At 40.6% G+C, this 23,779-nt stretch overlaps 1 protein-coding gene across 1 annotated transcript; it reads right to left on the bottom strand.

Annotated features, from left to right (window-relative positions):
- Positions 1-1,310: 1,310 nt before the first annotated feature.
- Positions 1,311-22,874, bottom strand: LOC141000904 (up-regulator of cell proliferation-like). Its single transcript, XM_073471827.1, has 6 exons — positions 22,371-22,874; positions 22,176-22,200; positions 7,581-7,850; positions 7,217-7,483; positions 4,748-4,816; positions 1,311-3,778 (listed from the first exon to the last, which is right to left on the bottom strand). The coding sequence occupies exons 1-6, from the start codon at positions 22,872-22,874 to the stop codon at positions 1,311-1,313; spliced, it is 3,603 nt and encodes a 1,200-aa protein (XP_073327928.1).
- Between the last annotated feature and the right edge of the window lie 905 nt (positions 22,875-23,779).

Here is a 23,779-nt window from a genome sequence, read left to right on the forward strand (position 1 = left end):
GCTGTAACTCTAGTTTAGGTGTTCAGTTGCCCTGTCTCTGAGATTTCTGAGGGTTTTTTTTCTCCAAATTTGGGTGAACTTTAAATGTGCAGTTTAGTATGTTACCTGACCTGATTTGAAGAGAGGTGTATGAATATAAATATTAGGATTTATTGTCATGATTTTGACAATGCCACATCTAAACTGTTGACTGTGACTGTGTGATATTATTGTAGAGTAGACAGCAAAAGCGTCCTTTCCTAATGAGAGAGTAAGTAAATGAGATTATATATACATATTTTTTGTACAAACTACCAGATAAATTCATACACATATCAATTACTTAGCATTATCTTCAGATGTGCACTTTTGATGTAAATTAATCAAAACAAACACAATTATTGCAGATACAAACATCTTTTTGATAAAGATTTGATAACACTAACATGATTTTTGGTTAAGTGTATGTCCATACCTCTGTTTCCCTATTCAGAAGGAACTTGACAATCTCAAAGTACATGTTTATTTTATGCAATCATAGAGTTTAATGCTTTATTTGTACAGTGTTCAACATGTCAGATCTTTTTAAAAAAAATGCATTGTAAATTAAAAAAAAGTGAATGAGTGACAATATATTTGTTTTTACTGACCCCTTTTTAAACTGGCTATAGACAACTTTCTTGCTTTAATTTATCATTCTGAAGTACATACTTAATGGCTGGACAATAGATTGGTTCCTTATAAGCCTCACTTTTACTTTGCTATTTGGTCATCCCCGGTAAAACGAAGGTCAAAATACAGCACAAAGAAAGCATGTCTGCCAATGCGCAACCAAAACAGAAAGAGGCATTGTTTTCCCTGGTCGCTATCCCCAGGTTACAGTGGAAGATCTAGAATAACTGTGGAAAAAAGAAACCCTGCTGATGGAGGAGGCAAAGAAGACAAAAATGGAGTGACAGAGGTAAAGGTAAAGTAAAGTGAATAGATAGGCATTCACTCTACGGACAGCTCTGGTGTTGTGACAAAGTCTGTTTCCCTGCTGATACTGCCGGATCTTGAAACAGTTCAAAACCTGCATTCTTTCTACTAGATCAGTGAGCAACAAAACCTGCCTACGTATTAATTATTTTTCTTTGGACAGTAGCCAGGCTGCTAGCTGTAGCCATGTTGCTAAAGCTGTCTTTGTGACAGCGGCGCCAACAGTAATACCACAGGGAAACAGCGAAAGATGAAGAAGTTGAAACTGAAATCGGCTTCTACAAAATTATTCTGCTTCCCCTTTCCTGTGTTCACACCACTTTCTGCTACTGGCACTGATAAAGCTTCACTTCTCATAGAGCCTTCCAGAACTTTTCCACCCTCTCGATAAAGTGCATCAGATCACCCCTTGCCTGGCACTTTTTGAGGTCACCTAAAAGACGCTTTTTCAAAGCGTGAGCAGTCTCACTATAGTCAACACTGAAAGGAGCCATCGGTGGAGTCCCGTGCCAAACCGAAGGAAAGTGCCAGCTGCAAGTGTCTCCATCAAACTCCACCACATCTGAGATCCTGTTGATTTTTGCCTTCTTCATCCTAATGTCCTTCCGAATGATCACATTGAGCCTTTCCCACCAATCTTTACTATTTCTCCTCTTTGCAGCAGGCTTCTCATACATGTCAATATGAACAAAATGGCAGAGTGGCTTCGATCTCACATCCTTTACCCTTGTGAAAGCATAAAGCACCATCTTCAAGATGTCTTGCTCACTTGAGTCGTCCCTGGAAACGTTGACGATTGTGGCATCACTTAGTGCCACAGCAAGGCTTGCTACTTCCTTATCACGTTCGTGACTGTGATCATCTTGAACCATCTGATGTGGTTTCAGTCCCTCAGTGTCAATTATCATGATGCAGTCGCACCCCAGCTCTTCTCTGATGTCTTTGTTGACATTGATCAGTTGGATGGACGCCCCTCTGGTGCATGTTCCTTTGCTGACGGCAAACCTGACGCCAAACATGGTGTTTAGCAGAGTTGATTTTCCTGAGTTTTCAGCTCCAATGATAGTAATGACTTTGAGCTTACTGTTGGACTGCATTATGTAGTGTAGCTCAGTAAGCACCTCAGTGATCCATTTAATCGGGATGTTTGCTGCATCTCCATCAACAAGCTCAAGAGGGAAACCATCCAGTAGCATCTGAGCGCACAGTGCAGGGAGTTGTTCCATGGTTTTTTTCTGGGAGCTGTAGTCTGGCAGGTGACTCGCACATTCATACAGCTGCCCACACTCTCGAAAAAAGTGCTCCAGGTGTAAAGAGCAAGCAGATATTTGCTTGTCAATCTCTGCAATTTTTTCGGTATCTTGTGGAAATTTCTGGCTAAGCTCTTTGTATCGATCCTGCAGAGCTGACAGCTGGTTCCAGGACAGGCTGTCCAGATCCATTTCCAGCCATTTGAGGAAAAAGTAATGTTGCACTTCTGAGATGACCACACCACGAAGGAAGCTTAACATAATAGGTGTCATCTCAAATCTCAGCTGTTTCCTTCTAAGCACCTTTTCTTTTGTTTTCAAAGACTTGCGGTATTCTTCAGTATCCCAGTTGCCAGCTTTACGCAGTCTCCAGCACTCAGTTTCCAGCCATGAAAGCGCTTTCCAGATGTGCCCCTGGGAAGCCAGATGGTTGTCTTTGAACTCAGAGGTATTAGCAATGTGTTCAGTGATTTTACCCACATTCTTCCTTGCATCCTGGCATTCATCAGTGTCCTCATCAACCAGGATTTCACAGTGTTGAGCACTGTCAGCCAGATTTGCTACCGACACTTTGTTTGGACAGTTTTCTAGCAACTTAGAGACTGATTCCTGGAGGGCTTTGATCAGCTCCGTTTCAGTCTTTTTCTTTTGGCTCACATTAGTTTTCTTTAAACTTGGTTTCAACGTCAACATTTGGAGTTTAAAGGGCTTCCCCTGTCCACTGCTTATCAAAATGACATTTGCTTTCACATCCTTTCCTTTCAGATTCTTGAAGAAATCAGCTTCTGATTCATCACAGAAGATGTAAACAGCTGCAGATGTCCGACAGAGGAATGAAAATTGCTTGTCAAAGGCCCTAATGTCTCCTCTGAGGTTGGCGACAGCCAGTGGCTCAGTGAATCTGTCTACTTTCCTGTCCCCACACGGGAGGTACCAGCTGATTTCAACGAGCCCTTCTGAAATCCTCCTGGGAACATCACCACACACCATCTTACGATGATAGAACGGGTCGTGGCACTGCTGAGAGTTACTGAGCAGTTTGTTCAGCATCTGAGACTTGGACAAGATCGTCCTGCCCAGCCTGACAAATGACACCAGAGGAATATCACAGAGCACAATTCTTTCTACACAGCTTAACTTTCCGAATGCCAGGTTTGAGGGACTGAAGGTTCTGACAATTTCACGCATGGACCACAGCATCAATGTGATTTGTCTTGTTTCATAGTTGGGCAGCAAGAGCGGGACAGCAAACTGGCAGAGTGCCATTTTCAGAACTATGTACTGCTGAAGGAAATTGTCTGAACAGAGAAGCAGCGCAACAATCATGTCAAGGGGATTAATGGCATTGCTTTTGTCTGTGATCACTTCATGGGAACCACATCTGACGCTTCTAGCATTTGCATTCAACATTTTAAGTTTCTTCAAAAAAGTCTCAGGAAGTGACTCAGCAGTGTCAAGGTTGTTATCTGATGTTTCATTTTGATTGATCTCCAGAACGGTGCTCAGTGTTAGCTTGTCTTCATACTTGTCTTCAAGTCCCATTTTTGACAGCACCTCCCTGAGACATGGCTCTGTAAATCAACACGAAGAAATAAATCAATGTACAGGATGTAACAAATAGCTTTTTATCTAAACATAGCACAACAAGTAAGGACATTTGTATTTGGTAGATTATTTCTTTGTTGTAACAATGCTTCTTGGCAAAAAATCTTATACCGTTGGAAAGCCTGTTTATTTCCCTTTTAAATGGCGCTACGTTTGTAAGGAACATGCATTTCTGGGATGAGCAACAGAGCTGAGTATGTGGGTTGCACCCATGAAAAATGAGCTGGGGACGAGCGTTGTCCCAGACTGTGGAGATATGGGATTGCCACTGGTTGCAGAATCTCATCTCGATATCTCTCTGCATTGAGATTGCCTCCAATGATGACAAGCCTTGTTTTTCCAGTGAGGGACATGCCGCCCCACACCATCACACTGCCTCCAACAAAAGATATTACACTATCGGTGCAGCAATCAGCAAAGCGTTCTCTGTGTGTTCTCCACACTTTGACCCTACGATCCAACTGCCATTGGCAGAATCTCGACTCATTGCTGAACATAACGTTCCTCCACATGTTCAGGTTCCAGTGCACGTGTTGCCGACACCAGTGCAAACGGGCCTGACGGTGAAGGGCAGTCATGGTAGGCCTCCTGGCAGCCCTATGAGACCGGAGATTGGCTGTGTGCAGACAGCCGTCGGCCATATCATCCTGCAAACCTTGACTGCAAATCTGTAGAAGACTGCCTACGTTTCTGACAGGGTGAGGAAACGGTCTTCTTGGGGTGTCGTCTTCTTGGGACACCCACTTCGCGGCCTGTCTCTGTCATTCCCCGTTATATGGAACTTGGCTTTCAGTTTGGAGATGGTACTAGGGCTCACCCCAAATAATGCTGCAAGTGGTTTTGCGGAACACCAGCTTGAAGTTGCCCCATCGCACGGGCCCTATCCAGATCAGTCAAACGTAGCATGCCGATTCTTGCAGCAGGCACCAACTGACCACTATAGCAGGGCCCATGCTCACAGGTGCTGACAATCAGGTGCCAATCAGGCATCTGATTGTCAGCACCTGGGGTACCAGAAGCTCAAAACAAGAGTCAATAACAATGGCAGAATGAGCTGTTTGGCATTGGCAGAGAAGATTTGGCAAATTTTTCATTGGCGCAACCCATATACTCAGCTCTGCTGATTAAGTCATCAAGTTGGGGCTTGCAGACGTCAAATTTTGAATGGAACACTTGATAAACATGGAAATTTACCAATTTACCAGGAATGGAGGGACTACAAATGAGGGGATTACTGAATGGGCCTACTAGGCACAGGCCTAGGGGCTGGTTCAAGGGTGCCCTGAGCCAGAAACTCTGTTGGGACTGACTACCATAAGAATTTCTTGTTGAAAACATCAAAAGTAGGGATTCACCAATACATTTTTATTCAGCCCACTCCGTAGTTTGGGAAATCAGGAGGTGATGCAGGGTTCTTTTGAATGGCAAGTTGAGCTTCAAAGCCCTACAAGATGGTTCTCTCAACAAGAGTTATTTGCATTTACTGTTGATAACACCACAGTACGTCAAGTCTTAAATAGCGCTTGCTGGCTGAGCACACAGCTGATGTAGAGAGCCCTCCCTTTCCCTCGACAAAGGCAGACCAAGCTGCATAGTTTGCAACAGAGACGCCTGGACAACTCTGCATGTGACAAACTTTCAACAGTGATAGCTAAATGGGTGGCTACAGCTTGCAGGCTGATTAACATTGTTTAGTTAATCTTTACAAGTATAAGTACAAGTTGGACACTACATTATCACACCCACACAGAATTTAAAAGCCTGCAACTCCCCTCCATTTAGTTACAACTGAAGAAGCCCCTTGGATGAGAGTTGAAACATCTTCAAGAAACTGAAGTCCAGTTGCCTACGATATAGCACTAAGGAATGCTACATTAAGGTCAGTATGCCCATCTGTTGTTGCTTGTTGGGCTTGAGTTTGCAGTGGTATGCTTTCTGCATATTTTTTTGATCAGGCAGTACCCGATAAAAGCATTATAAACTTGACAAATATCCATTTAAGGTACATTTAGAACAGATAAAAAATGTGCGATTAATTTGTGATTAATCACGAGTCAATTATGCACAATCATGCTATTTGTCACACCGCGGTGAGGGGTGTCTCGTCTTGGGTTTTTTGTCTTGTGAATTTCATGTTTTATTTTGAAAAGTAACTCTCCTCTCGTTTCAGGTCACTTGCCCTTCCTCTTGTGTCACTGGTCTGACGTCTCCCCTGATCCCTGATTGTTTTCACCTGGTCCCCAATTATCCTCTTGTGCTTAAAGTCTGCGTCTGCCTGTTGTCTTGTGCCAGAGTATCATGTTCGTTCGTGTGTCTCCAGCTCCCATGTTCCATGTCCTCGTCAAGTGTTCTTCATCAGAGTCAAAGTTGGTATTCTTGTTTTTCTTTCCTCCTCTTAAGAAGAGTGATTTTGTGTTGTAGTTTTTTCCAAAGCAGTATTAAGCTAGTCTTGATTTATAGCCTTTTGTTTCCCTCTGTTGGAGTGGTTTTTTGTTCATAGTTTTTTATTTTTTTGTTTCCTAGAAATAGAGCAGACTAATTTTTGTAATCTCTGAACCTCCTTTTGTTGTTTAAATTTTCATAGCTAAGAATCCTCGTCAGAGTAGATCAGTTTTGTCAGCCTCTTTTGTTTCCTCTTCGGAGTGATTTTCTGTTTTTCTTTTTGCTTGTTCTCCCTGTCATTTACCCAGAGAAGTTAGAGTTTATAGCTGGTTTGTTTATCACTCGTTCTTAAGAGCCGTGAAGCAATTCATAGAAATAAAACCTGCTTGATCTGCATATTCCTCTGCATCTGAGTCCTCCTTTTAGTCCAGGCCTGACACTATTAATCGCGATTATATATTTGAACCGATTGACAGCCCTATTATAAACTTTTCAATTGCTTAATAAATGGTTTATAAAGAATTTCACTGTTTGTTAATTAATTAACAACAATGCTTTTTGTTTGTTATTGTTATTCAGCATTTTTCTGATTACTGGAATAATTTATATATAGTAGTAAAACGTACAATATTTTCCTTCTAGTGGAGGTATTTAGCAGTAGAAAATGGAAACACTCAAGTACATTGAAACTGTACAGTACTCGATTAAATGTACTCAGTAACATTCCATCACTGCTGGATTATTTGATATTTTCTCCCCCTCTCTACTGGGTTCATTTATCATACTCAATAAAACCTACCCTTTCTTAAAAACATAGTAGTTATGTATCATTAAAGTTACATATATAATCAGGTATATTTACAATACTATATGTAAATATATTACTGTAAGAAAAGTTACTGGTTGTGTTTCTGCCATTATTTCAGTTTCTGAATTATTATTCAAATTACAATGAATGTACAGTATTTACAGTATGGACAGTGTTATGAATTTTTTTAAAAAGCATGCGATATAACTCTCACCTGTGTGTATAGTTGTAGAGACTGGCTCACTGCATGCATCACCCAGCACTGTAGAAACAGAGATGATGTACTCTGTGTCTGGCTCTAAATCAGAAAACGTCTTGTAGCAGTCTTCTGTGTGTGCTGCCAACGAATCTTTCCCTGGACTTGTGAGGGTTATGAGGAACTGATGTGGAATTCCCTCCATGTTTTCTCCTTTTGTCCATTTTAAAGACAGAGCTGTGGCCTCTGAATGTCCTTTTTTCAAGTGTCGAGGGGCTGGCATTGCTGCAAGAGAGCAGGTATTTGAAATAATGTGTGTGAATGAAATATGAACACAATGCAGTAAAAGAAACATGAAGTATGTTAGCATCTCTTTTATTACCTGTCATAACAGATGCCTCGACACATTCACTTAAATTGCCATCCTTGTCTTGTGTGGCCACTCTGAAGAAATACTTTTGTCCAAGTTGGAGGTTGTTTATTTCTATTTTGTGAAAACCTCTGATGATGAAGCAACCTTCCACTTTCACAGAGGAGCCCCACATAACTCTGAAGCTTGCGGGCCCCTCCAGTCCCTTTGGGCATTCCCAGCTTAGAGTTACAGAGTTTGGCTTCACTGACAGGAACTTGATCTCACCAGGAGGGGGCACCACTGTCAAACATAAGACAGCACAAGAAATCTTTTGTGTCATTCTTACAGTCACTTTAAACCCAATGACCAACATGATCATGTGTAAAACACTTTCTAATGCTGCACACTGAGCTCTCCCTCTAGTGCATGTTCTGTCTATGAAGTAGGACATTTCAGGTATAATGGTTGTGGCAAATCCAAACTTGAGACTAGAGATGTAGACACATGTTGTGAATAATATCAAGACACACAAATAGACACATAGGTACTTTGAACAGCACACCGTACTGATACAGATAAATATGTCCGTATAAAAGAAATAATGGTTTTTACCTTTGCCCAGCCATGTGAGGCCAAATGCATTTTAACTTCCGAAGAAAGTCTATCTCTCCACATCCTGTCATAAAATCATTGGAGACGGACTTCATGATGTCCTTACTGGTCTGCAGTTCATCAGTCACCAGTTTAGCACATTTTTCACTTTTGAAAACACTTTATATGAAACTCTATTTGTTTTTCGGATACAGCTTATGCTTTGTCTAGTGGAGAATTCCTGTATTACATTTACTACCAGCCAATCAGAGTGCTTATTTGTACCCCCAGATAATTGTAATTAAAGTGCCATATGAGTCAATTCCAAATGTATGTGTGACTGTGCCTTTACCTCTGAAGTGTTCACTCACCTGCCTCAGTTAGTCCAGAGCTCTATTATCCATCACCACCACACACATGCAACAGAATAGAAGTAATTAGTAAAATGCAGCGTGTCACTATTAAGATATTTTTCACATTATTTACACATTTTCAGATTTTCACCTGACTTGCATGTTTACTCTTCCAGACGATGTCGTGACCTCTGTGATTTTTTTGTGCACATCTGCTGCAGATCGGAGTCTGATCAGTCCTGCAGAACAAGTCTAGAGGCTTTTTGTGTTGCAGACAGCGCTTCCTCTCAACTTCGTGACACACATCGATGAGTTTGTGTCCCCACAGAGCTTCCTTTGTGTAGTGGTCCCGCGCATCATTCCCACAGAAGGAGCTGTTACAGGTCAGGCAGGTCTTCATAGCTGGAGTATTACAGCAGATGTCACATATCACCTCCTCATCTTCTCTGTTTTTAAACAGATAAATAAAGTGCAGTTATTATTTACTGCATAAAGCAGTGCAAGAAATGTTTGCTATGTGTGAGCCTGGCTCTTAAACATTAAAGATGGGGGGACTAGCTAAGTTTCTATAAAAGGGGCACTATGTCGTTTGGAAGAAATTCAAACTCAGAATTTTAATATTTACAATATTAATGAGGTAATAATACAAAATCATAAGTTTTTTATCTTTTCCATAAGTGAATAAACAAGCTGTTCTCAGAGGAAAATAAGTTTGTTTACTCAGTTAATTTAGTCACAAAAACGAAGATAGCTTGTTTAGGTATATCCGTCAATTAACATCTTTCTCTTCTGATTAAAATTTCTTCTCTAAAACTACATAGTGCACTTTTAAGTAAAGAAGGCCTTATACTGAAACATTTTTGGTAATGTTGTGAGAAAAGTGGGTATTATTCATATCCCTATAATCCGGAATTTAGTTAAAACTAAGCCTCGATTTTGTGCTACGCCATATCAAACTTGTAAGTGTTCAGCATGAGGCATTAAGACTGTGATTATACTAACCAAAACAGGACATGTGACTTTTTTGATCATGTCTTCTGTCTAAACTCAGAAAATAACCCTGATGATGATCAGCTTAGGCTTTAAAGGTGCAATATGCAATAAATGGCCACCTCTTGAATTCATTTGCCAAAACAAATAAGGGGCAGCATATCTCCTGAGTAACTACTAATTTCTGCTAACTGTAGCTGCCGTTGGCTTGTTACCTCAGTTCGCAGTGCAGTTAGCGGTTCGGACTGGGAGCGCAGAGGGTTTTATGAGAAGGGAGACACAGGGGCTAGCTGCTTAGCATGCTAACTACAGTAGATATCTCTGCAATACAATACATAGATGTCTTTGACATAATGCCAATTGTTTCTTCACACTCTGTTGATGATGTTAGTTCATCTTTTAAGAAAAAAATTAACTAAAATTCTTACATACTACACCTTTAAAGGAACTTGGGGCAGGATTTGTGAAAAAATAAACATGCATTTTAAGTTTTTTAATGCTAATGTGTGATGAAGCGTTCAAAACCAAAAAGAATGAGCCCACCCACGTATCTCTCCATTGCCTTGAACAGGCTGTGTGCTGCATAATGTACTGCAATTCGGGCCCGAATTTCCTGCGCAGTCATGCGGACGTGATGTAAGATGACACTGAATGTGTATCCTTGACGGCTTTCGACTTGGATACGGGAAGAAGACAAGTGCGGTGGACCCAAACTAGTGTTTGGGTAGTAATGGATTCTGCTACGGTCAGCAAACGACCCACCATCACACAAAGTCCACTAAAAAGTCATACTAAGAAGAAAACAAAGGTTTTATCAGCGGCATGTCGTGAGTCCAAACGAAATTACGACCAAAGCCGGGCTGGCACCCGAATAAACATCGGATACGCGTTCGGCTGATGGAGGCAGCTTCAACTTTATTTGGGACTGAAAACAGATGCTGACATGGCTCATTTCCTAGTAACCAGGTAAGAAAACATTACAGGTCATGTTTAGAGCTTGATTTGAAAATCATATGAGATCACTGAGGACTCAGAGTGACCTAACGTGCAAAGTAGCGGTAGCTGCAAACATGTAACTTAGTCCACCGCTGTGTAACACTGAATAGTTACAGACTGCGCATTTTCCACGGTCCTTTAGTCTGAAACCGAATAGTTAGAAAAATGTCCCTTTATATATGGGACCAAAAGCCCAACCTGTTATCCGGGAGGTGATGTTAGCAGCTGGCTGTAGCCACAGGCTAATGGTTTGTTTGTGTCTGTGTAGCAACATTAGCCGCTTACACACAGCAATCCCGTATCAGAGATGATATTTCTGTCCCCCAATATGCCGTCTTTGCTTTCGCCTGTGCCTGTCAGACTGCATCTACCGTAATGGTAAATCGCCACGCTTGTGTGTCGCTACACACAGCGAGTCGGCTTCCCGGCTGCTTCATATGTGTAGGGGATAAGGCATCAGCTGCACTGCTGTGAAGAGTTCATGCGCGCTCCCGCACCGGCTTGTCTGATGGCTGCAGTTACCCTAACGGCCGCAATGGCCGTCGTGTCACTATTGAGTCTTATTTCTTGATCCTGCCCCAAGTTCCTTTAAGGCAACAACAAAAATATCCTTGCAAAAATATGTGACATCATCACATTGTTACGGACTGAGTGGGAACTTATAGGCAGGGCCAGCATGAGAAACACTACTTTGCTTGTTCAGTGGGCCACATAAGCAGGAAGTAAACCCCAAAGCTGGAAACTTTTTTTTTGGTGTATGCACCAGGCAAGAAAATCTCTCATCGGTATCTATTTTAATAATAAATCTAAGGTCTACATAAACTGTATAATGGCTCATGAACAGGCTGCTTTCGCTAAATGAGCTGTGTGACACCATGCGTCTACACAGGTCATGTTCACCTGTGATATGCTTGAGTAAAACACAAGCTTTTACTTGCTGCAGTCAAGTGAGCCGTCATTTGCAAAAACAGTCAAATCAGCTGCCACTTGGATTTTCGTGAGCGACAGCTCAATTGACCGCAGCTGTGAGTCAGGATGACTCAGCCCTGGCTGCACTTTGCATTCTGATCAGTCGTTATGGAAGTGCACTACTAAGGTATTGAAATAAAAAATTGTCTCACGTATCACCAGATATTTCCTCTTCATATTGAGAATCCCTTGATCCAGTCTTAGTCGATGAACTATCAGATGTGTTGGATGTGAATGCTGTCTCTGGATAGAACTGAATGAGACTGAAAGGCAAAATAGGAAAAAAGACATATACATTTCAACCATCTCAAGAATCTGTAATTAGACGCTAAAAGACACTGCAATCTGGGACTCAAACTGGACTTTGCACTGTTCACTTTTGCCCTCAAAGTCATGAGTTTCTTTATGTCCTTCATATTCAGAATGTGACAGTAAAGAATTACAAGGTGAAGATTACAATGACTGTTGCAACATCCAGGTGGAATCAAGAAGTGAGGATGAATCAGCCTTTTATATCGCTTTATAGTTGGTATCTGAGTCATTAATCTATTCCGAAGCTTTAATTAAATATTGTTTGGTACTGTGTAGAAGAAGCAGTTGGTCTACTGTTTATATCAAGATGACATATAGTCTGATTTCTTACGTTTCGCCTTGGTTGTAATTGTCTATGGTATCCTCTAAATCACTTGGCACAACTGTCTCACATGCAGAAGACGGAGAGGGTTCGAGCTTCATTCTGAAAAGTTATACAGGAAAATGTACATGTAGGCTATATTTAATATACAAATGACAAATATTCACTCCTTACTGCTGTTGGTGTGTACTTAATGCTAATGTTAGCCGCTAAAGGAGACTGTTGCTGCCACTGTTTCTCTGTGCTTTAGCTCAGGGGCTGTGTGTTTTGTGCTAACGTTAGCTGCGAAAGGATTTTGTAGCCGCTAGGAGCAGCTCTTTTATTGGGTTCAGGAGCAGTACTGAGAAATTTTGGCACCACTTTCTCTGCCATTCTTGTGTGATTAACTAGCTAACAGCTTTAGCAATACATCCGCATAGCATTGTGAAAGACTGTGGGCAGAATTCAAAGGCTAATTATTAGAGGCCTGCAACATCTACATTTACTTGAATTTTTTCTTTAAAAAATGCATCAAAGAAAAAAACAGTGTGGGATTTTTTACCCATTAACCTTCTGCTCTTTTAATAACAGTACCTAAATAAGAAGTAATATGAGCAGTGATTTTTACCTGCTGTGGTCAGAGTCATCATGGGCTCTGTGAGCAGTTGTTAGTACTGGACACACAACTGGCGCAGGACCGTGTGGCTTGAACCTGAAAATCATTACACACATTACACAATATACATACATGTTTCTCAGTTTTCAGATATTCTTGTTAATCAGACAGATGTTCAACATGGAGTCAGACAAATTTACATGCAGGAAAAATACCATTGTGGAATCACAGAATGAGACACATGTCCACCCCAGGCTTGAGGCACCCCATATGCTTTTTTTCTGAAAAGAGGGGATAAGAAAAAAAATCAGTAATATTAAAACCAAAGATGCAGGAATTATAAAGTATTCCATCACCAAGTTTCCAAGAATCAGATGTCTTGACAACAGACCAAAATATATTTGAGGTTACTGTAGTCCTTCGACCACTTGTCTGTCTATAAACCAGACTGACACTGATGTCCTCTGCTTAAAATATATGACAAGATTTTCAATCCTTGTATGCAAAAATGCAGTGTGTATTCAGAAATCAGTTAGCATTTATTCACAACTGGTTCACTTATCTCAAAGTCTATGAGGTTTTGAATAGGTTTTTGGTTATATGCCTGAAAGAAGTGGTTACCACAGGCTTAAGATATTTACACGTGTTGTTCTACGACATAATATGCATCATTAATGTCCCACAATTTAACTGTGGTTGCTAACAAGGGGCTAAATGAGACTACAGAATCACAGTCACAGACATTAAACACCATCATGCCGAACACGAAGAGTCATCTATTCACTAGTTGGTCTTTACAAGCAGACTTCAGTTGCAAATTATTGTAACTCTAACTTTACAATTAAGTTGATGAATTTGACAGAAAACACGTATAGTGACTGTGTAGTAAGACACGTTTAAATCATATCAAACACTTGAGATAGAGATTAGAGATTTAATTTATGCTTTGAAAAGAATCACAAAAGTGGTGTTTATCTGTGAAGATTATCTTGATGAACAAAACATGTAAGTATCATAAACTTGTGTTTGTCACAGAGCTTATTTTCCGTGCTATTCCAAAATCCAATGGAAAAATCCCATAAGCCTTTTTGACGAGGGAACCACGGTGATGCTAACTTTCGGGTTAGCCTTCAAAAATACTTCATCACTACACCACTCTATTTGCTTCTCCTTATAAGAAGACAGTGGCCAATTTGACAAAGAGCATACAGTACTGGGGTGGTTTTCTTGCCAGGTTTTACTCCTGGCAACTCTCATGCTATTGCTATAGTAGTCCGAGGGCAGCAGAGGGCAAACCAGCAAATATTTTCTACATAAAACATAACAAGTTATGTAGGTAGGTTTTAGTACAAGTTATAAAGGTATGCTTTTATACAGTAATCCATCAGGTCCAGTCACAAACACAGTCTCCTCTGGCGATGTTCTTCTTTTTATACATCCATGGCAGTGTCATAAAAGGAAGCGTTTATTGGACGAATACTGTTACATACGCCCCCAAGTACAGGGTGAGTTTTGAATGTGTTTCCAGGAAGTTACCAACTCTAAAATACCATTAAAAATACCTCCAAAATGTCTTTTTGTTTTTGTTGGGCCTGATACTGGTGTATAGGTGATATATGGAGCAAGATGGTAAACAGCAATTTTGACTTTATGGTCTTACATTTTGTTGTCAGGGACAGTGGTGGTTCCTCATATGGCTCATATGGCTATAGAAAGAGTCCTACTCAACATTTTAAGAGTTTCAATGGTGTTGTTTTTTGGCAGGACCACAACAAAACTGGCAAGCATTATCTAACTCTCTACAAGTATTTCCCAAAATGTGAAACTATTCATTTAAACCAAGAGCAGGGAAACGTCTTGCATCAAAGATTTTACCTGAACAACAGCAGCCTACATGAATACATGAAATGAGTCATGTATAAGTGAAACTGTGAATTTATGGTTTCTTACCGTTGGTTTTTGAAGTCTATGCCGGGTTCAAAGGACTGTGCAGACTTCACACTCAAACATCCACCGGGCATTGGGCTTGGTGACCTCACTCTGAAATTCATTATGCAATTTTAGGAAATGTTTAGTAGCCTATCTTTATTTCCTTACATCAGAGCTTTTAATTGCACAAATATACACTGGTGTCTTCACAGTGAAAAAATAAAATGCTTTCTTTAAACAGATGTGAAAGCACAACATGTTCTTTCACCCAACTCATCAAATACAGCAGCTTTGTCAGTGGCCTTCAGCTTCAAACTATGACTCTCTACTTACTCCTCTAGCGTTATTTTTACAAATGAAGGGCTCCACGGTCAAGTTAGCAATAATATGTCCAGTTTGACTTTCAAAATGAAGCTAGCTGACAAACAATTCACATAATGTGACATATTATGACTTTTGAACTTTGAAAGCTATAGATTTAGGCACCAAAACAACTTGATTAGGTTTAGGATAAAATCATACTTTGGGTTAAAATAATTGTTTCAGTCTTGTAACGTAAGTGACGTAAGTGACGTACGTCGTCAATATACTTTAACTACAACTAGCCTGGTGGTGTCGTCTGTACAACTTTGATCTTTAATGAATTAAACAAGTGAGATACAACCTGTTGATGCATGAGTAGTAGAGGTACTGGCAGGACTTTTTGTTTCCTTCAGACAGAGCCAGGCTAGCTTTTTCCACCTGTTTACAGTCATTGTGTTAAGCTGACTGGTTGTTGGTGCTAGCTTCATATCTAACACACAGACATGAGAGTGGTATCAATCTTGTTATCTAACTTTCTACAAGAAAGTGAATCAGAGTATTTCCCAAAATGTGAAACTATTCCTTTAAACCAAGAGCAAGGAAACGTCTTGCATCAAAGATTTTACTTGCACAAAAGCAGCCTACATGAATACATGAAATGAGTCATTTCTAAGTGAAACTGTGAATTTATGGTTTCTTACCGTTGGTTTTTGAAGTCTATGCCGGGTTCAAAGGACTGTGCAGACTTCACACTCAAACATCCACCAGGCATTGGGCTTGGTGACCTCACTCTGAAATTCATTATGCAATTTTAGGAAATGTTTAGTAGCCTATCTTTACTTCCTTACATCAAAGCTTTTAAGTTTACAAAAATATACTGGTGTCTTCACACTGAAACGTAAGTAACGTAACTCACATCATATGTCATTAACACAGATTAACTGAAAAAATGGAAAAATCTAAAGCAGCCTATTAAGCTTTAGTGGCATGTAAAGGAAAAGTTTTACAACTTTGGAAATATGCTTCCAGTTGACACAACACACTAATATGCCCATACAGTCAACCCAACTTATCCACAAGCAAGGTAATTATAGATAGTAATCAACTTTTCTTGTGCCAAACCAATCACTATTTGATTTTGGTTAACAACTGATCAAACACAACCTTTATTCATCAGTAATATTTTTTTTTCAAACGCTGTTTTATTTGAAAGAACTACCTCAATTAATGTCTTTATATCTTTTTCATTCATTATGAACTTTCTTATTTCTTAATAAAGACTGAAAATATGTACGACTGCTGTCAATTATTATGAAAAAAAAATCTATTCTTACCTTACATTGTCTTTTAAGGAATCCATCACTTTTTTTGGCCATTACAGCTCAAACCTCAATCCATCTTTGAACCACACTGCCACTGGACCATTAGAGGTAACTATCAACCTGCACATGTATTCACAAGCCAGTTATCTAGCGACACCACCTCAGGGTTTATTAGAACAAATATGTTGAAGAGATTGGAAGAGTTGGAAAAAAATATCAGTAACATGGTGCAAAAAAAACAAAACTCAACCATTAGTAAAAGTCTTCAAAAATTGTACATTGTAAGCCTCAATTTCCTCAGTAAACTTAAATGTTTACTGGAGAACAGCTTGCACACAAAACTTCCCAGTTTGGGATATAATATAAGCTCACCTGACACAAAATAAATGTGTCACATGACCCTCGTCTGACTACTGATTTCTGTCACTTTAACACAACGTGTTCAACCCAATGATAAAATAGTTTAAAAAGCATTGAATCTAGTGTTCCCCGCACACAGACTTTACCTTGGCAGCTGCCCATGTTCAGTAATGGCAGCCTATACGTAACAACCCATTTTACCATGTTTTACTTTCTTTTGAAATTGTCACATTTAACATTCATTGCCAACACTGATTCTGACAGGCTGGTGTTAGGTTTGCAGCCAGTTAATTTTTGTAAACTGGGAACTAAAATGTTGTCTCTGTTCCTGGTTATTTTGTCATCTATAAAGCCACAATAAAGCCATTTCATAAACATTAGTGTCATCAATCTGTTAGTGGGAAGTATGCCATTGTTGCCATTTTAAGGTGGCGTATCATATTGTTGGAGCTGATTATAGTATGTTGTGTGTTTAAAATCTGAATATGAATCTTCAAAGCAACTAAAACTATACTGTAGTAGTTAAATAAATGCGGTGGAGGACTAAGATGTGTGTCCAGGCTGAAGCTAAAATAAAACACTGCAGACAATGTCAGAGGAAACTATTTAAAAATGTTGTCAACGAAAGACAAGAAAGAAATGATCAGTATGAAGCCAGTATGAAGCCTCCTGCATTGTTGATCTGACCTAACATAATTATTCAAACTATGGCTAGGAGAGACTCAGATCAAATATATATATACTGTATATTGACTCAAAAAATACACAAATAGCCTACCTGTGGAGTCTCATGGTGAATCGTTGCTCAGAGAACTCAAATAGAGTTTAACGTGTTGAGTCAGTGGGTGAAGTGTCGGATGGAAGGCAGAAGAAAAGGAAGATTTTGCGTTGCACAATATCACGTGTAATCTCACCGGCAAAGTTACTGACCGCTCCCACATTTCTTTAATACATAACTACTGTAGACTTGCTAGCAGAGGGCTGCACACTTCAATCAAGGTCTCTGTTATTAACCGGTTTCAGTTATATGTTTTATGTTATTTTTATGATAATTATTTACCAACACATATCACCCAATCACTGTGAGTGCTTTGGCTTAAAATTCAATGTGTGTGTGTGTGTGTGTGTGATAGAATTGCATACAGATATGGGAACTGATTCATGATGAGTTATTTACTGTTAACTGTTGCATCATTTTGAATAATATCAAATGACAATTATTTTGGTTTGGTCTCACATATATAACTCATTTGTCATTTCTTATTTCTTTTTTACGTTTGTGCACTTAAAAATAGTGTATGTGTGTTTTTTGCCGATCTTAACGCATAAAACTAAACAGGCCAAGAGTGACAACTGCTTTCAGGACTGTTGGGCTAAAAAAAGGGGATGAGGAATTAAACCGAAAGCGCAATATAATAATTGAACTGTGTAAAAACAGAGATCCAATAACTTATTGGACTCTTACTCTAAATGAATGATGTTTTATATCTAGATATCACTTTGCAAGATGCAATATTGTGATTTATACAAACTGAAGAATGAGCCTGTAGAGCAGAGCAATAGCATATTTACTGAAATTGAAATACATTCAGTGTAAAACCCCCTCATTTCATTTTCTACACCCCTTGAAAACAAGTTTTGTTACAGTTGAACCAGATATAATATATAATATAATATTTTTTAATGTCATAATAACTTCATGACTTTTTAACGTTTTTAATATCAATATTGCAACATTATTGTAGGCATGAATATTGTTACTTGACAAAAAATTAACACAATGAGATTTTTGATAAATAATCCTGAGTAATGTGGATATAATAGCTGTGGGAAAAGGCAAGTATTTTTAAGAACAAGTAGAACAGTCACTCAGTTCAGAAAATTAGATCACTTTACTGTAATGCAGCCTTTTAAACCAGGAAAAGACAGCACTTGTGTCATCCAAGGGCGTAGGTTTGGTTTTGATATCGGCGGTGACAGAGGACATCACAGATATTGGAATGCAAAGCGTTTACAGAGCACGCCCTGCCAGGAGGTTTCCAGGTGTCTACTGGCACCAGAAGGGCAGAAAGAGAGAGGAGAGCAATAACACAAGTTACATTACCACAGTCACAAGCCTAAATTAACAAAGCTCAGAACAAATGAGTCTACAAGGCCATAAGCGAACAGCAGAGCTCAAAGGTCAACACCACTGAAGGTTTTTTTTTTTTTTTTTTTTTTGTTAAAGGGCAATGACCATAAGAAGGCAGTTTAACAGAGACTTCATAGTGCAATTGCCAACAATAACAAGCACTGTAATCCCAAAACAATCAATTCTTCACTCAAATGTTGTCAGTGGAATTGAAGTATGGAACCTTGAAGGACACATTTTAAGGCAGGTACAGTTGCCAATGATCTGTACATTTGTATTTACATCTGGGCTTAAACATAAAAAAAATTACAAAATACTTTTCACACCCTAAACAAACAGCTCAGTGTCCACTGCCTTACTCCTATTTGAAGGAGCCAAACACATGCCTATGCCCATCTGCCTTGTCAATATAATGCTAAGCTTTTCATTCATAATTTCAGGTAGCCAGAGAGCAAGGGAGGGGAAGTTCTGAGTAGGGTTGATAATCGTTCTCTGCTACGTTTTGTCATCATGCCTTTACAAGCTTCAGAAATGTATCTATTGTCCGAATCTGGTGATAAGAGTTTCAAATTCTGAAAGCCAAGACTTGAACCCCCAAATGACCAAAATGAAATAAATCCATGTTTCTCTAGAAATGTGCCATTGCAACATCCGACTGATTTTGATAGAGCACATCACAAATGTAAGCTACTGTGACTTACTAGACAATATGAGGCATTCTTCTGACGCTATTTATCCCCGGGTACACAGAACAGCTTTGCCACAAATTAATTCAACCAGGATGTAGCTAGCTACTACAGCCAGCCCACATTCATGAGAGAGCCTATCATATGTCAGCAGGAAAATGCAACGCCAATCCTATTAGTGATATTGGTTTAGGGAGTAGAGAACAAGATCTGTAAACTGTTTGTATACCAAATTATTGCCGGGGACAATTTATTACTCACTGGATATTGGCGGGGACATGTCCCCAGTGTCCCTACCCAATCCTACACCCATGGTCCTATCACATATAATATTTTGGCTAGTGATGTGACCAAGGGCACTGGCAGGATAAATGATGGAAGAAATGCATTTGTGATGGTGGGGGAAGCCAGATCCATGTCCAAGGAGGCGACAGTTTTAAACACTGAGTCACTGTGCTTTACCTTGCTTCTCATTCATCTATTAACACAAACCCACTCACACAAAGATGCCAGTGAGTTACCATGCAGGGCACTTAGAGCACAGTCTTAAAATGTGTGCACCACTTCGCTCATTGTTGGATAAATGGAGACTGGAAGTCCCTTGTTCCATTGCAGGATGTACGATGGGTAGTAACAGATGAGTGTCTTTTGCCGCAGTTGGATTTTCTGACCACTGGATTTTTCCAGTCTCTGTGTTGAATCTTTTTTTTTTTTTAATCATATACAATCATACAATGTACAATGTAGTGAACTGGTTCTCTGCATTTACTCCATCCCAGACGAGCAGTGAGCAACTTACCTACAGCATACAGAGACCAACTCCAGATCTAGGCCAGTGCCTTGGTCAACAAAGACCACACCATTGTTTAGCACAAAGGTAGTTTTATTTGAATTGATGGAAGATTTGAGAAAGATAGGGAGGGGGTCGAGGTCGGTGGATGAAGGAGGAGCTGGTCGAATAAGGTTGTGGAGTGGCTGAACCGTCTAGGAACCAAGGAGGTTGAGACTCGAGACTTGGGTGGGGGCACATCTCAATGAGCACGCATCTCGATTGGTGTGACTTCAGTGATCCCCCAAAAAGGTTTACTTGGCTAGTTGGAAATGGGCTCGTTGGATATCGCTGAGGTGGCAGTGGTTTCAGCTGCGGAGAACTTTGATGATGTAGTCCAGTATTCTGTGTCTGGAGAGACACGTATGGCGACTCTGCCTGATTTGGTGATGAAGAGTGGGTCTTGCGGGAAAGCATGGCTCTCTGGTGTATGTATGATAGAATGGGTTCATAGGGGCCAAAGGGAAATGGGATGGGTTACACTTGGTACACTTGGATTGGTGGATGTTCTGAGTTTGAAGACCGAATGGACATATGTGATGAAACTGATTAATGGAGATTGTGTGAGGTATGGAGTGATTTGAAACTCTTATGGTACATAAAATATATTTTTTGCAGGACCCAAAACCAAACACCAAGACTGGAGAAGTTTTAAGGGAATTCATTCCAAGTACAGGCAGGTGCCTGTGCCTCCACAAAGGAATGAAGGCTGGTGGCAGAGGTGCTGGAGGCTGGGGGGCAGGGTGGCAAGCGGAGCTGGACCTAAGGTAGTGATCACTGGACAAGCTGAAGAGAAACTAAGTTAATTGAGTTGCACACAAGAAGACAAAAAGCTTAACAACACTAGGTAATGCATTTAGCTGTGAGGCCATGCACTACATCACAAGGATGAAATAATCTGGCAGTGAGTAGAGCAAAGACTAGAGTATTTGAGCAGGCGCTGATTGACAAATACGCTGCAGGTGAGTGTGAGAGAGCCACCCCAGCCATCAGAGAAAACCATGCCCAGCATTTGCAGCGCATCTCTGAAAATACACAAGCACAAAAACAGCAGCAAAACCCCACATCAAATGTCCAGATCATGACAGAAACTGCACCATCCGGAATAGTATGATAAAAGGGTTTTAGGAGACAGACTGTTCAAGATTGCTTGCTGAGATGCGACAACCAGGAGCTAAGGGTTTAAATGTGATGGTGGCTGAAAACAGAGGGTATGGTGTTGGGTGAAGATCCGAGTCTGCTGCCAAGGATTTTAATTTCTGGATTGAGAAGCAAGAGCGAGAGTCAATCGATGTGGTTTTTGTGACATGAAACGTGTCCAGCTTTTGTTGTTTGGGACGTGGGGGACCTCCTGCAGAAGTCGAGGCCGTGGCTTTGCTTGCAGCTCTCTGCTTAACACCACCTGGTGGGACTTGCTCTGTAAACTTAACTGTGCTGTGCTGCGACTCCAAATGTTTCTTCAAATTTGACGTCGTGTTTTTGAAGCTTGATAGTACTTTGTCGCCAGCACAGAGTGTACAACGAACCCTAATATTCTCATCTTTAGCTGACACGAACTCAAAATAATGACTGTATTTCCAGCTCGATAACGCACATCTCTCAGCTCCCTCCATTGTTGATGTGTTTGTGTTGCTGCGTGGTGTTACACGTGAGTTGTCCTCATGCTGAATACGTGACATCACTCCTCAACACACAAGAAGAAAGCAAAAATATATATTTTTACTAAGGAAAATGACAAAAATAATAGTAACGCACGGTGACTTGAATAAGTAACTTTAATCTGATTACTGGTTTGGAAATATTAACGTGTTAGATTACTCGTTACTGAAAAAAGTGGTCAGATTAGAGTAACGCGTTACTTAGTAACGCTCATAATAACTTCATGACTAAGTAACACGTTACCGTCGCGTTACCGGCGTTACTAAGTAATGCGTTACCGGCATCACTGCTGGTAGAGAGGAACTGTGGGTAGCCACGGAAGTGACATTAGCTGGAAGAAAGGAAGAGGGAAGAGAAGAGGAAAGGATGGTGGGATGGAGGAATGTATGTGCAAGAGACGTGTGGACACAGGGATGAGAGAAAAGAGCAAAAAGGTTAGACACATAGGGAGCAGGCACAGGGAAAGATACAACCTGGCCCTCTGTGAGGGCTGGAGGAGGTTGCTGCCTCGTTGAGGTGGGTTGCATGGTGACATCATTGGAGGGCCGTGAGTGGGTGGCGCTAGGGAGGGAACCCGGAAGTGAGTGGCTGTCCAAAGTGGTGGTGGAAGTGGAGGCTGTGAGGAGCTGGAAAAGCTGGGCTTTTCTGTTAGTCCAGTGGAATGAGATTTTCCTTTCCTTGAGGGCACGCTGGAGGCGGGCGACTGTCCAGTCAGAGATGGATGTTGTTGGGGGAGGAGACGAATCCAGGAGTCGAGGGTTGACCACTGTGCGGCTGCAGGTCGGGTGTAGGGAGGATGGTACACGGTATCTTAGAGAGGGGCTTTCACGACCTCTGCGTGGGTTAGGTGGTGTTGGTGGTGTCTGGCTGGAGCCGCTGGATGGAGAGTAATGGACGATGTGGTGTAGAGAGACATGGATAATGGAGGGAGGACGTGGTGGCTGGGTGGCTTGCCGTGTCAGTGTGGAGATGATCATTAGTGTTGTGACGTTCACGAACGAACCGATTCTTTTGAACGGCTCGTTAACATGAACGATGGGAACCGAGTCGCAGCTGGGAACCGTTCTTTTTTTATATATATATCACTGTGTTTCACGCAGATGCACACAAAAGCTCCTCCTTTGCTCCTCCCCTGAGTGGGGCAGAGAACAGGAGGGAAAAAAGTTACATGGGGAGGAGCAAAGCCCAGCTGCAGGTGCTTATTAGATATGCAAATATAGCCACCTGAGTTGTGCACGCTGCCTTTGCGTGAAAACAGAAACACGTGACTGCCCCTGCCTCGGAGAGCAGAGCAGCTGCAGCGGTCTTAATTAGGAGGAGGACAGTCAGTCTGTCATGTGTCTGACTCCTTGTTTGGACAAAATGAGCCAAAGGAAACGGAGCAGCATTTGGATGCACTTTTCTCTTGTGGAAGACAGTAAGGCAAAATGCAATATTTGTCAGAAAAATATTTCTTTTAAGTCCGGTTCAACAAATAATTTGCATAGACACTTGAAAACACAACACCCAACAGTGAAAGTGGCAGAGGTGAGAAGAGAGCCAACTGACTCAGGCAATAGTGATGTCACTGTCAAAGCAGAGTGATATGGTGCAACCTTGTGGAATATTTACAATGAATCCAGATCAGACTTTAAAATCTAGTCCACACATGTCAAATGAGGTTATAATCAATATTTCAGAATAATTCAAACTCAGATATTGGTAGGATATCTAATTTTGTATTATTTTGTTCCAAATCTCACCCCATCAACCTCCCAGTGATTATTTCCAAGATAAAATGAATTACCACCAGGCTGGCTTCTTAAAACTTAATAAATATAAAAATCAGTCAAATGAGCCAGTTTTTTGAACGGCTCTTTGAAAGGAACGGCTCACCAAGATC

The sequence above is a fragment of the Pagrus major genome, chromosome 1 (genome assembly GCF_040436345.1).
Source record: "Pagrus major chromosome 1, Pma_NU_1.0".
NCBI classification, from domain to species: domain Eukaryota; kingdom Metazoa; phylum Chordata; class Actinopteri; order Spariformes; family Sparidae; genus Pagrus; species Pagrus major.

What these genes read in the sequence shown, in the direction of transcription:
- LOC141000904 (XM_073471827.1), bottom strand. Translation starts at nt 22,874, where the DNA reads ATGATCATCTCCACACTGACACGGCAAGCCACCCAGCCACCACGTCCT. An exon ending in CTCTACAACTATACACACAG is followed by an intron (nt 4,817 to 7,216) that starts GTGAGAGTTATA and finishes CTGGTACCCCAG; the next exon opens with GTGCTGACAATCAGATGCCT. An exon ending in GCATGGGCCCTGCTATAGTG is followed by an intron (nt 3,779 to 4,747) that starts GTCAGTTGGTGC and finishes GTTGATTTACAG; the next exon opens with AGCCATGTCTCAGGGAGGTG.